A 16668-nucleotide genomic window follows, 5' to 3' on the forward strand; every position below is an offset into this window, starting at 1 on the left:
GCCCTAGCACATCGGTCCCATCGATATTCCTGATGTTCACATTTTTGAACTGATCGATGCCACCGAGTTTAACTATTCGGTCTTACCAAGATGAGCCAAATGTGTGTAACAGTTGGATTTTGTGTGCAGGCTATGTACCCCTCCACCCTCTTCTCCATTTGTGAGAGAGCCATCAGAACATGCCTAGACTTCCACCATACATTTTCTAAGAAAGAATCACCTACTCATGTGTTGAGATCAAGAAATTACAATCCTACCATTTGAACCTTGATTTCTAGCCTTCCCCAAGTTGCTTTCCACTCAAATCACTCTTCCACCATAGCCAAATCTGAGAGAGAGTTGAGTGTTGGGGATACTATCATTTGAAGCACAAGATCAAGGAGTTCATCATCAACACACCATCTATTACCTTTTGGAGAGTGGTGTCTCCTAGATTGGTTAGGTGTCGCTTGGGAGCCTCCGTCATGATGTGGAGTTGAACTAAGAAGTTTGTAAGGGCGAGGAGATCGCCTACTTCATGAAGATCTACCCGAGTGAGCCAAGTCCTTCATGGGCGATGGCATGGTGGGGTAGACAAGGTTGCTTCTTTGTGGACCCTTTGTGGGTGGAGCCCTCCATGGACTCGCGTAGTCGTTACCCTTCGTGGGTTGAAGTCTCCATCAACGTGGATGTACAATAGCACCACCTATCAGAACCACGCCAAAAATCTTCGTGTCTCCATTGCATTTGCCTTCTCCAAACCCTTACCTTTACCTTCATATGCAATGTTTTACTTTCCGCTGCTATACTCTTAGAATTGCATGTGTAGGTTGATTGCTTGACTTGTGCAAATTGTTAAAATCTGCCCACAACTAAAATTGGGAAAAGGACGGATTTTTATTTGGTCAAGTAGTCTAATCACCCCCCTCTAGACATACTTTCGATCCTACAACCCCTCGTGGCACCTCCTGGCCTAATTCCAGCTCTATAAATTCCCAAATATTCCCCGTACATCAGAGAGCCACCCCAAGTACTTTTTCGCCGCTGCAGGGCCTCTACATCAACATTGCTGCCCCTCCGATGATGTGTGAGTAGTTTATGACAGACCTACGGGTTCGTAGCTAGTAGCTAGATGGCTTCTTCTCTTTCTCTTTGATCTTCAATACAATGTTCTCCTCGATGTTCTTGGAGATCTATTCGATGTAATCCTTTTTGCGGTGTGTTTGTTGGGATCCGATGAATTGTGGGTTTATGATCAGATTATCTATGAATATTATTTGAGTCTTTTCTTAACTCTTTTATGCGTGATTATTATAGCTTTGTATTTCTCCCTGATCTGTTTGTTTGGTTTGGCCAACTAGATTGATTTTTATCTTGCAATGGGAGAGGTGCTTTGTGATGGGTTCGATCTTGCGTTGCTCAATCCCAGTGACAGAAGGGGACATGACACATACTTGTATCATTGCCATTAAGGATAAAAATATGGGGTTTATTCATATTAATTGGGTACATCATGTCATCGTGCTTAAGGCGTTACTCCGTTCTTTATAAACTTAATACTCTAGATGCGCAATGGATAGCGGTCGATGTGTGTAGTAATAGTAGTAGATGCAGGCAGGAGTCGGTCTACTTGTCTCAGATGTGATGCCTATATACATGATCATTGCCTAGGATATCGTCATAATTATTCGCTTTTATATCAATTGCCCCACAATAATTTTTTACCCACCGTATGCTATGTTTAAGAGAGAATCCTCTAGTGAAAACTATGGGCCCCAGGTCTATTTTAATCATATATTAAAATCCAAAATTACCTTGCTGCAATTTATTTACTTTTATTTTATTTTGTGTTTTTGTTTATTGTATCTATCACTACGATATTTGATCCTTGTAATTAACCGCCAAGGGATTGACAACCCCTTGTTTGCGTTGGGTGCAAGTATTTGTTATTTTGTGTGTAGGTGCTATTAACGAGGTGTTGCGTGGTTCTCCTACTGGATTGATAACCTTGGTTCTTAACTGAGGGAAATACTTATCTCTACTGTACTGCATTATCCCCTCCCCTTCGAGGAAATCCCAACGCAGCTCACAAGTAGAATAGACATCAAAAGTATCATCCAGTGTGATGAAGCTCCGCAAGATTGAATCCACTACTATGCACGACTTTATCTGAAGAACTAGCCATCAATCTTGGCCAAAGAAGACAAATAGATCAGATACCATACATAACTACTTAATTACACATCAAAGAAACTTCAAAAGATTCAATAATATTCAATGAACAATCTGATCATAAACATACATTTCATCATATCCCAACAAACACAACCACCAATTACATCATATTGAACTATTGGTGTTAAAGGGAGAACTGGAATGGGTGCCCTCAGGAATGTGGACACAGGTGGTTCATGCATGGTCGTCGTCATCTCGTGTCGTAAGGTGTTGGGTTAAGTCTCGCAGTGGGAAAAACCCTCATGTTTAGTTGCCACTATGAGTTTAGAACCCCGAATAGACCACCGCAGCAGCGGACATCCAGAAGGGTCTTGACTTCACTAGAGAATGTGTTTAAAGCAAGAAGTGGCGGACATTTTTTTGCATTCTGGGACAAGAAATTCCTAGCCATTGTTTGGCTGATGTTACTCGCCGCTGCACTCAGCTTCTACACTCGGAAGGAAATAAAAATTATTTCTTGTCTGTTGCCCACCCGACCATCTCCTTTAGAAAAGTAGTGGAATCCTACATGTTAGTTATTACGTTGCTTATGGCTAAGCATCTTCCGGCAGAGGAAAGGAGGCGACTAGTTGCTTCGGGCAAAATAGTGAGTGGACGAGAAGCGAGTGAAGTGCAACCGTCATAAGTAAGGCTCGCAAGATATAGGTCCCTTATGAATATTGTACTGAGTAAGATTCATTGAAGAAATGCTTCTCAGAAGCATTAAGTTTGCGCCACAAGCATAGTCTTCTGCTGACTTAGCCTTTCCATTAACCTTCCAAGCCAACAATGCGGGTTCGATTCCCGCTACCCGCTCCATCCTTTATAAAAGGAGTATTCTATTTGTCTAGACATGTTAAAGGCTTATCTCTCTCTTCAACCCTTTGAGAGAAATGTAGCAAAAGGAAGGAAATCCATGGACCGACCCCATTGTCTCCACCCCATAGGAACTAAGAGATCACCCCAAGGACGCCTTCGACGTCCAAGGATCATGGACCAACCATAGACAACGCTTATATCCATCACTGTAGGACTTGTGTTCAAGCTTTCCCCAGCCCCATGCATAGATCCTCCACAAAAGGTAAATGTATACGAAAAAATGACTGATTGAACTTTCCAATAGACTCATTCCATGAGTAGATGATTGAATGGGATTCTCTTGGGCAACGAAATCACCCTGAAAGAGTCGAGGTCTCTTTGGACTTCTTTTTTGCCTCTCTCCCGGATTCAGAAAAAGGGAGGAAGAGGGCCTCTCGACGGGAGTGATTCCCTGTAAAGAGATCGTTCCCAGCAACTGTTAAAGGGGGTCTAGGTGCTACATAGGCGTATTTCCAAAGTGACGCTCAAACCTACCTATTTCTTTGAGTGAAGACTTTGAAAATCTCTTGCAGTGCAATCGAGTTCCTCAGCGACAGAGACGCACTTCTTCTAGTCTTTCATGAAATTGGTCTGACTGAAGAGTTAGGATTTCGCTAGTGTGATTCTCCTGTCGTGAGGAAATTGAGAGTCACATTTCCGACTCCAGTTGTCAACCTTATCTTGACAACGGTCTTGTTCGAAGAGCATGCGAGTCATTTCATGTCGGGTTGCCCCTGGGCTATAAATATCCTCCCCATACAACCATTTATTGGTTGGCCGCTCTGAGTGACTGATTGACAAGTGTCAACTAGAGCAACCCATCATCCGAGGAACTTGAGAGAATCCTAAGCGAGGAAAAACCCAAACAATTAGATCCAAAGTGGTTGAGCATCACTAAAGAGATTGTCCTGTGTGATTAGACGCTTATTATCTTTGAATATTGTGATCTTCCAGGCGGTTAGGCGTCATGTTCTGAGCATCCAAGAAGAAATTGTGGAGTGCCATAGAATGACTCCGTGAAGGTTTTGGAAGTCTACCTTGAAGACTTACCATGACTTATTGGGCAAGGTCTAAGTGATCTTAGCTCAAGGAAGATAAGGTGAAGACTAAGTGTCTTTAGGGTTAAATTCCAAGTATCCCTAACCATACGTACAGTTTTCACAGCAACTCAAACTGGTCAATCAAATTCATTGTCTTCACCAAGCTACGATGGTTTAAATTCCTTAGCTCTTTACTTTCAGTACAGATGTGTTGAAGAATTTGACTCTCACCATGAATACTTTGACTTGAAGACTTCCATCATGATACTTTTATTTGTCTTCCATTTTGTTGTTCTGAAGGTTGTTTGTTCATATGTTCGCTTGTTCTTCATATACTGCTACTTAGCGTATTTCTTCACCCTGTTATTCCTCGAAGAACTCGCGTCTTTGAAGAATTTGTTAAAATCTCCCACTCACCTCCGCTCTGGTTGATAACTTGCACTTTCAACCATCCACCACCCCAGCAACAACTCATGAAAGGTACCCGACATAATCAGCCCAGCGTAGGCCAACATTCGAGTAAGGCACGACTACACCCACGACGACCTATTGAAGAAAACACGCACACATGGACAACGAATAAACGCTACAAAAAAGGTGGCCTCGAGTGTGCATGCGTTCCACAGGTCATGGACGTCCGAGGCCGTCGGGGAGGTGATACAAGTAAAACCCCGATTGAATGGGGGTAAAGGCGCCAAGGAGGCATCAGCGAGGGGCGCGCGTGGATCGAATGGGCGAAGGGCGCGCATGCCACTGGGAGGCGGGTACTTCAGCATCATTTAAAGGAGTAATGTGTTTTTCACTCATCTATGCAAATATTAATCTAAGTGAGGCCTCCGACTACTCTCAGCATCTCATATGTGAATCTCAAACTCCCATTCATCTGTTTAATTTGAGAGAGGTTTAAAAGGCCTTCTAAATCAACTGGATAATCGCAGGGTCGGGAGGAATGGGGGGTCCAATCGTTCCCGCCACCTGATGGTGTTTCTCACCAAAACTCGTTGTCGACGCCTCTCCCACCCACCTCTCCGCCGGGGAGCCCTAGCCCCAGGTCAGCCCACCGCGCCCTAGTGCGGCAAGCGTAGCTGACAAGGTGAGGCACATCGGCATCCCTCGCCATATGTCCTCCGATGGCATGACATTGCCTCTCCTCCAGCTCCGGACAACTCCCCGCGATCCTTGTGGATCTCGGGATCGAGGACAACAATGACCTCCACTGTGGCCCTCCATCTCTGCCACGAACGTCTCCCCCCTCCGCCTCGCCACACAACAAGTCAACCTCAAGGGGCAAAGCATGACGCATCAAAGCAGAGGACCACCCTAACCTTGACGCATCACCCCGGATAAGTCGCACGCGCTGCCGTCAATAGCTATCTTCAACGACCATAGTCCAAACAAATGCAAGTTTGTTTGTTTTTTCCTCCTTTTAATTCAGCCATGTGTACATGAGATTGGAGATGAGCATGATCTGTGCAAATGTTGAATGGGGTACTATGTACATGAACTTTACATATACATTTTCCAAAACCTTTTTGCAATGCTTGTTGCATATGTGGGAACATGTAGATAACCAAGAGAACTTCATGGTGAGCTTGATCAATCTAGGATTCGAAGTTGGACCATATATTTTCTGCCAATGTCAACTATCTTTTGGAAATGGTTTTGTCACTTGTTTCATTATTTTGGTATAAGCACTTGATAGTTACTTTTTTGTTATGCCGAATTATATGATAAACAATGTCCGAACATGTTGTTGTTAACACAATGGATGAAATTACATATATTCTTGCGTCAATCTCGAAGTTATGCATCCAGTATCATTATTATTTTGGATTTGTCCTTGGGTATATGTAGGGCTGGAAAAAAAGCTCGAAGCTCGTGAGCTAAACGAGTAGCTCGTGACTCGGCTCGAATCGACTCGAACTCGAAGAATAACGAGTCGAGTCGAGCTTTAGCTTAAGATCGTTTATAGACCAAGTTAAATGAGCCAATCTCACGAGTACTCGTGTAACTCGTTAGGCTTGGTACAAAAGATCAGCCACTTCCAATATAAAAAAAGATCAGCCACTCAGCACCCTATGTCCCAGGAGCACAACACAAGGCCTAACTGTTGAAGGCCCAGCCGCCTAGGAGACTCATGCATTACAAGGAAATTACCATTGTTTAGTGATATATATGTTTAATATATACATAATAATTTTTATAATGTTTGAGGGTTTTATGTTCATATCTTTAACGAGCTTAACAAGCTAAACGAGCCAGCTCGCGAGTTATACGAGTCGAGCCAATCTTGAATTTGAGCTCGTTAATCATAACAAGTCGAGTCGAGTTAGCTCGTTAACGAAACGAGCTCTAGCGAGTCGAGCCGAGCTGGCTCGACTCGGCTCGAATTCCAGCCCTAGGTATGTGTGCCATGAAAGAATATATATCATCCAATTCCAAGAACAACAAAAGGGGAGGGTTGTTGATGGTGACTATGTTCTCGTCTACTCCGGTACATTCTCTTCCAAGCACGTATATCAAACCATTTCCTCTCAGTTTCTCAGTTTTTCGATAAACGGTGGATTCTATTAACTCAAAATAAAACATCAAAGAGATACAAACACAATGAACACACACCCAACCTCTGCATAATACCAACGCGCGCGCACACGCAAAAGGCAAGAAAAACACTGAAAAAGAAAAGTCATACAAAATCAAAGCTATGCCTATGCAAGGAAAAAGGAAAAAAATAATCCCTGAAGTGACAGAAGCAGCTGCAGATGGCAAAAACGTTGCAGCCAGTAAACAATCTTATCATCCTCGGACAGAACTACAGCCGAACTGTTTTTCGATTCGAAGATCACGCTAATATACTCTTGATAAATGATTATGAGCAGTCGTGGTGTCACCTAACTTATCTGCAAAGTAACAGGAGTAGTATGATACCATATCCATGGCATATATTCGACGGAGTCGTATCATTGCCTTGCGCTGTTACCAGGATAGGTACATACATGACTTGGCCGCATCTGGAAGCGAACTGTGTCATTGTATTCCAGCGACCTCGGCTGCCCAGCTCAACCACCTTTCGCACCGCACCGACGACAGACATCTTTTCCTCCAACAAAAGGAGACAAGTGTGTAATCGTAGGACGAACGCAAACATGGCCGAAACAAGACCGGTGTACAAACATGCCCAATGTGCAGGGAGCATGTGGGACAGGGGTACTCCATCAAAATTAAGAACACCAAACGATGGAATTCCACAGGGAATTTCTCTATTTTGAGTGCCCAGAGTTCCATTTCCACAGAAATACCACCCCCAACTACTGAAGCTACTGGTATAGATAGATACCCCGTCCTGAGTGAAAGAGACACCTCAAGCACGGTCCATCTCAACAAAACCTAAAGTCGTTCCACGTTCCCCTCCAAAGGAGCCAACGTGGGCGGGCAAATAGTTTCGTCTGAGGTCAGACATACCCACATGCTGCAAGATTGCAGTAGACATATTTCGGCAAATGCTAGGCAATACAGGATGCAGCAGGCAAACACCGGCTGAGAACGATATATAGATAGATAGCAATGGCACTTGCAGCCAATGTGTATGTACAGCAAAAGATCAGCCACATAAATAGCAGTGATCTAAGTCGATGGTCGCCATGTTCGCCAACACTCGAGAGCACACCTAAAACTACCACTAGTATGTACAGGCAAGGATAGATAAGACTGGCTGACGGGGAACCCTCTGCTTCTTCCCCTCCTATCATCAGCTCCACACCCAATCATGTCGTAAGTTTAGCGAGCCGCCCACACCTACGTATCTTGTTTCCCTACATGATATACTTACAAAACCACGCGCGAGTTTCTCCTGCGTGTGGCGCGGGCAGCCAGTGTCAGTATCGGTTTCCAGTCAGGACAGGTGGAAGGACCCCTGCCCCTCAGTAATCGCGTAGAGTAGCTTCTCCCTCATCCTTTCCTGAAGGGCGCAAAGGTTTGGTGTTAGTATGCCAATGAACGGTAACTTTCAGGAAACTCAAACGTATAGCAACTGGAACTAACTGCTGCAAATAATCATGCCAGAAAAGGCATGTTCAGAATGCCAATTACTACTGACTTGGATGCGCACTTCATAGTCCACAGTTTCTTTTAGCTTAAGTGTTCCATCAAGATATTAAAGCACTTATCTTAATTAATAAAAATAGTAAGAAGAATAGAAGTAAACTAATCTACTAAGACGTGCTCAGTTTCGATAGCAGAAAGGTAGAGAGTTCAGACCTTAGAGCAGTAGGCAGGTAACTTAAGATAGTTAGCGCAAGTCATCACACTTGGCAGATCATCATCAGCATCGTTGTTGCTATGCTGTTAATTGTATAGCACAAGTTAGCAAACTAGTAAAAAGTAACTGATGAGAGATAGAGAGGTAGCTTTAAATTGTGAAAACAGACCTTCCTGACAACTGTCAAATTTGGATTCAGTGCAGCCAGACCGCCTGGAGGGAGCCGAGGTGAACCCGTTATAAATTGCAAGAAAGCTCTGCGTTCATGGCATCCAAACTCTTGTATGATCTCTAACAACTGCAGCGCATTAAGATTTCTTGTTATGGTACTTAGATACTATTTTTCTTGGAAAATGGAACTTCAAAATGTATCTACTAATAAAAGACTTACATTAAGGACTGCAGGACTGCTGGAGGTGTAGCCATGATCAAATTTTATGTGATCCACAAGTTTCACAAACTGTTCAGAAGCAAGGTGTCAATAACAAAAAACGAATATTTACAAGAAAATCAACAACTTCCAACAAAAGTAATCTTGTTCAACACAGTGTAATCTTGTTCTCCGCATATTTACAAGAAAAGGCACATACATCCCAGTTATCTTGTTCTCCGCAGAGTAATCTCTCCAGCTCATCCTCTGAGAATGCCCGAAGTGTGCTTAGTGGAAATACCTGCAATACCCAGTGTAAGTGTAGCACAACAAATTGGATTTTTTAAACTATGAGCAGTAAGAGACAACACCAGAGAAGAGTGGAAAATGTATAATGAGAAGTGAAACATCGAGTTCATGTCACCCTATTGGCCCCATGCGAGGCTCATGAGTTACAAATCAAAGCAACCTAGCGCCTATATACACCTGAACAGACAGATGAGGAAGCTCTGGTAAAAAAAGGACGAAGGGCGAGTCAATCGCCAAATCAAAATGATTGCCATCAGAAACAGTTAGAAGTGTATACATATTGGATTAAGATTACTTAAGAAATATTACACAGGGTTATTAAATGAGGAATGGCTTTTGCATTGTCTAATTAACGCATTACTGCCAAGTTCCTCCGAGGATAAAAGCGCTAGTAGGAAGCAGCAAATTTGCAACTTTGTCCAAGAGTGTAGAACGCATATAAACTAAGAACTGTAGAGCCATGATAGCTTCTAGGTAAGTAACAATGCATCCTACACGCACTCCACATTTTTTGAACTGGGACAACCCAACCATGGTGTAACTGAAAAGCTGTCATTAGTCACACACAAGTATAAACATATGAGAGCGGCACCATGATATAGCATACCTGACTGAATCCTGACTCAAAAGCCTCCAGCTGTCTTGTGATTCCACTTTTAACCGTTGCCTCGACAACAAAAGAAACATATTCTTCCAAATTCTCACCAGTTACCTGAAAATAACTTAAGTAATTTAGGGAATACTTTAATCTGCTGCGAACCCGGCAACGGAAAGTGGCACGGTCATATCACTTACATTGTCTGAAGTACCCTCTGAAGAAAGCACATATTCTGGATACCCTGGGACAGCAAAGTCAATAACAAGATCCTCAATTTTACAACCACGATAAGACAAATCAGATGTGCTCTGGCATTCCTTTGTCGAACATGATTCTAAATATTTCCTTTGACAAGTAAGCGCTTTAAACTCCATAAGGGTCATTGCGAGTTCAGGATCAAATGAATTGATATCATATATATTAAGCTCCTATCATAGAAAAGATTATTAGATCGACAAACAGAAGAAAGCATAATAAACATGATATATATTCCGAGAATATAGGACCCAAAATACCTGTCCTAGGATAAGCTTGTAAAATGCTTTGGAAAATGGAATGTCAAGAATTCTGCCATCCTTAATTGCCTTTGCGAGAACCTGACCAAGGAGGTGAAACCTTTTATTTATTTCCGAGAAGGAAGCACAATCTACAGAAGCAGACCACGGTCGAGGAAACAGTCCATTAGGCGCGACCACAGTCCGGGAACCAATGTGAGCATTGTTGGTGCCAGCTTCACAAGAAAGCTCACCCCTCCACATGCCTAAACCAGACTTCTGAAACTCATGACTTATCAACGTATAGAACTCCATTGTAGGACCTAAACCTGTGCCTACTTCTTCTTCATATTCTACTTCAAGCAGTGCACTACTCTTAGCATAGGAATGCATCATTTTCGCAGCTGAAGCCAGTATATCATCACGATCAACTTTGAACTTTTTCCGTGAAATGGGTGAACCTCTTTCTGTTGATATATTGCTACCACTTGTATCTATCATATGACCACGTTGCATTGATGAAGAACCAAATGCTGTCAGTTGGAAATACTTCCATCTTGCCTCAAAGGAAAATAAGAAAGGGCACGCAGACATCAGTTCAGTGCACCATAAAGGCAGACAGCGAGACCTTAAAACCAAGGGATCATGCATCTGTTGCTCCAGTTTATCTGTCAATTTAGCACTAACAAACTCCTGAAGTGGAACTGAAGAAACAGAAGGCTTCAGATCATCAAGGTCAGTTAACTTCCCTTGAGCAAAAGCATGGTTTCTCTCATTAGACACGAGGTGAAACGAGTATCGGTTTAATCCTTCTAAAACTTTCAGCATAAACAATATGTCATACAATGAATTTGATCTATCAAGTTTGCAAGGGATCTTGCCAAGCAACAAGCTGCTGAAGAAAGGGAGTGCTTGCCACATTAAACCAGTTTTACTGTCATTTGTTGATATCGCTGCATTAGACAGGTTCTCAGGAGAATCATCTTTTTCTGGATTTGCAGCTGTTCGAAATGTTATGTCATGCACACTGCGCCAAAACTGGGTGTCCAAAATTACATCAGCTCCCGCATTGATCTGATCTTGCAGGATTGATTGATATAGAGTAACAGATCGGTCAAGCTCTTTTCCTTTCAGGCTAAATACCAGTTTTGGCTGTACAGCACAATCAGTCCCGGTCGACTTGTTTCGTTCTGGTTGACCTCCAGCTGCACATCCATTATGGTGTTGAGGTTACCAGAACAAGAGACAGGTTGCAAATTAGAGAATAACAGCTAGTAATTAAGTCAAATCTAGACACACACTCACCAGAAGATGGCGACCCTTTCTTCGAGCATGGTTCTACATAAGAATTTTGATTTTCCCTGATGATACCCTGAAAAGGAGCCATTCTAGTCTTAAAACACGGAAACCTAGAAGTATGAACAGCGATAAACTGTGGATTTATTGGATAATTTTTTCCGGTATCAACAGGTATGTATGAAGTAATAGCCAAACCATGCATAACCTCTACGGCACTAAAAGAAAGTTATAAATATAAGCAAGTAGCACTCAGCCTATTCATATTTCAATATATCCCAACTGTTAATGTTTCTTAAGATTGCAAACAGAATAATACCTCTGATGAAGGAGAAGATTCTGGGCTGGAATCTCTTTCCTGAGGGTCATCTTCAGCACATTTGCTCTCAAAAGCAACACTACTAGGTGGTGATTCAGTATTCTGATCACTTGTGCATGTACTGACTTTGGGCCACAGAAATTGTTCGATAGAATGCAAGGAAGAAGAGATTTCCAAATTCACAGAATTATCATAGCTTGATAAGTTTGTTTCATCTTCATCCTTCTTGAAACGTACTCGGATACATGGACTAATTGTTGAGTGGCGAATAGGGATATCAGAAATATTGTTCCTTGGCTTGAAATTGTGGCTCATTATCACTGGGAAGTTGTCAAGAGAAGTAAGAGCATTCTGCAGTTTCCTTACAAGTAGTGTCAAGAGCATATCACCCCAACCTTGCTCCATTCTTGAGAAACAAATCCGGGCAAATGACTGAAATCTTTTCAGCACAGCACAAAAATGTTCAGCATTGTAATCTTTAAGATTGTCGTCCACCTGAAGGTATTTGCCGTTAGACAGGTAATTTAACAAAGATTTGACCAGTCCACTCTCAAGGAATTCAAACGTCGTCATTGTTTCTCCTCCGTGAAGCTCCATCATCACCTCGCTCAAAATGGTAGACAGGTGTTCTTCATTTTGAAGACTGTCTTGGTTGAATGACTTGTCGGCAGAGTCATTTAGAACTGCACAGCAAGTTTTGAGCTTCTGCAAAATCTCTGTTAACCCCATCTCTGAATTCACTGCTTCAGCTGTAAAGTAAGTTGTCTTCACATGTCTTGCGAAATTAAAAAGGTTCCCCTGCCCAATCCTACAAGCCCTTGTTTCAGCAGATTCAGATTGGCGGGAATCAAATGCATAGCAGAAACATGTAGGTTTATTTCTTATAACAGGTTGATTTTCTGACTGTTGAGTGTCATCAGAGAGAGGGGGGCTGGACTTTGAGCAATCCTCTTGCATAAGAAGAGCCTCTACTGCATTGACAACACCTTCTTTGATAAAAGATCCAAGGTAAGCATCCGGAAGCTTTTGCATGAGAATCTCGATAATCTTCAGTGATGAGATTAGCACATGATGATCCTTCCGGGACAATAAACCAGCCAAGAAGCTGTCACATAATCACAGAAGTAACATACTCATTTAGACTCAGACAATTAACGAGTTCAGTGAAAATGTCTATAGGAATGCAGCCCTTCTTTTGCAGGTCGTGTTTACCTTGATATGTTTGTTTCCTTGAGCAACTCTTGAAGCATTTCAGGTTTACTGAAGTAACAGATGTTATTTACAATTGAAGAACAGCCATAGCAAATGTACGAATTTGCACCAGAGTTGACTGCCTGCACAAAACAACATACTCACTTCATATTTCAGAGCAAGAGCATCCTTAATGAGCTGTTAGTTCGTTATTGTGAACAGACCTTGATCAAGATAGGAAGGATATCCGTAGAGAACTGACACAAGAACCCTGGTTCATCGACAATTATTTTTTCTTTAGCAAGTACTATATAGGTGTCTTCAACATCTCTTGCCGCAGAAGGAATAAGCTGGATTGCTAATTTCAGAGCTTCATTAACCTGGTAGGATCAACAATTAAACTATCAAATCACTGATTGGCAGCTAGTGTGAACTTCAGGGCTGCATGTTGGTGTAAAAAGAGGGATCAAGGGATGTGATCGGACAAGTTCTACTATTATAGCTACTTATTTATTGATCAATGAAAATAATGTTTCGCTTGTTCAGAAGTGGAAAGCAGTGCTTATAATACTCCCTCCGGTCCTTTTTAGTCTGCATATAAGTTGTGTCTGAAGTCAAAGTATCTCTACTTTGACCAAACTTATAGAAAAAAGTATCAGCATTCATAATGCCAAATCAATATTGTAGATTCATTTTGAAATGTAGTTCCATAGTACTCCCTCCGTCCCAAAATTCTTGTCTTAAATTTGTCTAAGTACGGATGTATCAAGTCACGTTTTAGTATTAGATACATCCGTATCTAGACAAATCTAAGACAAGAATTTTAGGACGGAGGGAGTACATATATTTGATATTATAGATATTGATATTTTTTATATAAATTCGGTCAAACTTTGCAAAGTTTGACTTGACACAAATCTAATACGCAGAGTAAAAAGGACCGGAGGGAGTACAAGTTAAGTCACAAAGAAATGGATAGGACAAATTCACAATAATGGTAGCATAACTTATAAGATTACAGCCCAGTTCTTTTGGCTGCTTCTCCCAAAATCTTGAACCCGTATTTTTTTTTTACAATCCTAGAGGTCCAATTCTCACGATTCTAGGAGAATCGGACAAAAGAATTGTGCCTACTAGTTCTTTTCTAGTAAATATACTGATCAACTGAGCTTGGTGCATGTATTAGTATTACTACTGGTAACAGCAGCATCTGCTCGTGTAGGTTATGGACCACCTGATGTTGACATTACCAAGAAACAGAACTATAGAAATATGGACTGGCAGTAAAAAAGCTATTAAGCAACCAACCTGGTTATTTTGGTTTTCCGAAGGCAGGTATGGCATCCCATGGGAGAGATCTGAACTGACCAAAATCCCCCTTATGGTGCTACCAACATTCAACTCAAAGAGAGACTTCACTGCCACAAGTGAAGTACAGGCTAGCTTAGCAAGAAGCCCGATCAAGTTCTGCAATCACAACAAACTACAATCAACTCCCTCAAAGACATACTCATGATACGCATAGAAGGTCAAGGGGAAGCATACACTGCAAGTTGATGGATTAAGGGAAGTGAGTCCGCTGGCGTTGATCAAAGGAAGGACCTTCTCTACCAGGCCCTGGTGGCAGAGCTGGTCAAGAAGCTCCACTGAACCACTAAAAGAGTCTACAATGCTTATCAGGCAAGTTGCAACCTTTTCAACAACCTGTGATATTATATCGCCTGAAACATTAGCAGAGCACTATGTACATGCCTAATACAAGCAAGCTCGGTTAAATTAGTGGGTAACAATACCATCTTGTCCTCAGACTGCAGTAGATTACACAGCATTGGGATCGAATCCATCACAAACTGGGAGCAATCTGCGGGGACCTTCTTGCAGGCATTTGCAACAGCTGAGACAGCAACCCTCTGAACCATCCAAGCACGCATCCAATTAGCGAATGCAGTAGATTCTCAGCACCAAAAGATGGAATTTCTGCAATTCTAACCTGAATACTTGCAGAGAAGAAGTCAATGTATGCGAGCACGGCGGTGATCATGCCTGCCTGCAAGCACTGCGCCGGCTGCCGCAGCGATATCTTCTCGAACGCCTGCAAGCACTGCTCATACAAACAGAAGAAGCGTGATTGATCGATCACATAAAGCGCTTCGTTCAGGTCAATGTGATGTTCTGGCCGGGTTTTCAGGGCTGCTCCGTTACCTGCTCGGCCACATCAAGGTACTCGATTGCGAGGAGGCGGGAGCAGAGCACGGGGAGCAGGCCATGGCGGACGACGGCGTCGGCGGCGCGCGGCATGGCGTCGCAGAGATAGGTGATGGCGCGCACGGCGAGCAGCAGCTCGTCGGGGCTGGCGACGTCGGCGCCGGCCAGCCGCACGAGCGCCCGCGCGGCGGACTCGACGGGGAAGTAGCCCCCGGCGTCCTCGGTGCAGAAGGAGAGCGCCTCGCAGAGCTCCGTGAGCGACGCGAGCAGCGCGCCTCCCCCGGCGCCCTCCGAGGCGACGGCCGCCACCATCCGGCGGAACTTGCCGCTCCCGGGCCCCCCGTCCCCATCCGACTCACACGACGACCCGCCATCCCCGTCCCCGTCCCCGTCCCCATCGTCGCCGTCCACATCGGCATCGGCGTCGGCCTCGGCGGCGTGGCCGGACGACGAGGTGTCCATGTCGGAGGCGGCCTGCTCCGGCAGCCCCGGCGCGGAGACGGCGGCGGCGGCGGAGGTGGAGGGCTCGGCGGTGCAGGGGCGCTTATCGGCGGGAGGCTCGGCCTCGCCGGAGCCGCCGGGGTCGGAGTCGGGGCGCTTCCGGCAGCGATCCATCGGCGCGCGCGCTCACCTCAGGCCCCCGGGCGCGGACGTGAGCCAGCAGCACAGCGGCAGTCCTCGCTCCGTCCCAGCAACGAACACGATCGATCAGGGAGGGGAATCGGGGGGGATATGAGTTGAGAGACGTGCGGGGTGGGGAGGGGGGGGCGGGTTTTAAGTCTGGTTTACCCCTCTATCCCGATCGATCGGGTTTAAAATCCGGGAGATTTTTAACCGATTCGGTGCGGTTTCTGGGGGAGATTCCCCGTGTTTATCTGGGAGTTCCGCACCGCCATTGTGTGCGGGGGTGGGTGGGTGGAGGGCAGTAATGGAACTGCGCGCCGCGGCCTGGCCTGGGCTGGCCTTGCGGTTTGGTTTGGTTTGGTTTGGTTCGGGGTTTGCTTTTGGACTTTTGGTGTAGCGTCGTCCATTGGCGGGGCGAGGCTTACCTGGGAAGGCACTGCCCGTGCGTGCTTTGTTAATTGCGGATTACGTGGAGGCCGGAAGGATAGGCTCCGGCTCCGAGCGAGGACGGGATCCTTTATCTAGCAGATCTAGTAAAAGGCACTGTATTGTGGTAAGCAATCTAAAAATTAAATAAACTAAACCGTGAAATAATCGTATTTTACGGTTTTGGACGAAAACAATTTCACATACCATAAAACGGCCGGTATTAGGGAAAAAAATCTATAACTCCCCGAAAGAAGAACTTGTACCCAAGATATCCAGCTTTGGAGTCGACTTTTAGGGTGAACTAAAAAGACATGCGGCGGTAGGTGGGAGAGAAATTTCAGCCCAACCGACGCCGGACTCGTCGGAGTCCGACAAAACTTCGACAAGGTGCTCCGATTCTGCCTAAATCCCCTCCAATTTCCGGCAACCAACCCCGATTCCCACTGATTTCAACCAATTCATGTGTAGGAGTATGAGCTCAGGC

The 16668-nt window shown here is 44.2% G+C and overlaps 1 protein-coding gene across 1 annotated transcript; it reads right to left on the reverse strand.

Annotated features, from left to right (window-relative positions):
- Positions 1–7602: 7602 nt before the first annotated feature.
- On the reverse strand, positions 7603–15884 carry LOC123059417 (E3 ubiquitin-protein ligase UPL4). The gene is made up of 17 exons (XM_044481998.1): positions 15129–15884; positions 14917–15027; positions 14720–14836; positions 14472–14630; positions 14235–14393; positions 13151–13306; positions 12948–13069; positions 11736–12840; positions 11426–11492; positions 10142–11325; positions 9824–10054; positions 9636–9740; positions 8940–9020; positions 8741–8809; positions 8519–8647; positions 8349–8432; positions 7603–8049 (listed from the first exon to the last, which is right to left on the reverse strand). Exons 1-17 carry the CDS (start codon positions 15744–15746, stop codon positions 7984–7986), a joined length of 4563 nt encoding a protein of 1520 aa, XP_044337933.1. The 5' UTR covers positions 15747–15884; the 3' UTR covers positions 7603–7983.
- Positions 15885–16668: the final 784 nt, after the last annotated feature.

The sequence above is a fragment of the Triticum aestivum genome, chromosome 1A, assembly GCF_018294505.1.
Source record: "Triticum aestivum cultivar Chinese Spring chromosome 1A, IWGSC CS RefSeq v2.1, whole genome shotgun sequence".
NCBI classification, from domain to species: Eukaryota; Viridiplantae; Streptophyta; class Magnoliopsida; order Poales; family Poaceae; genus Triticum; species Triticum aestivum.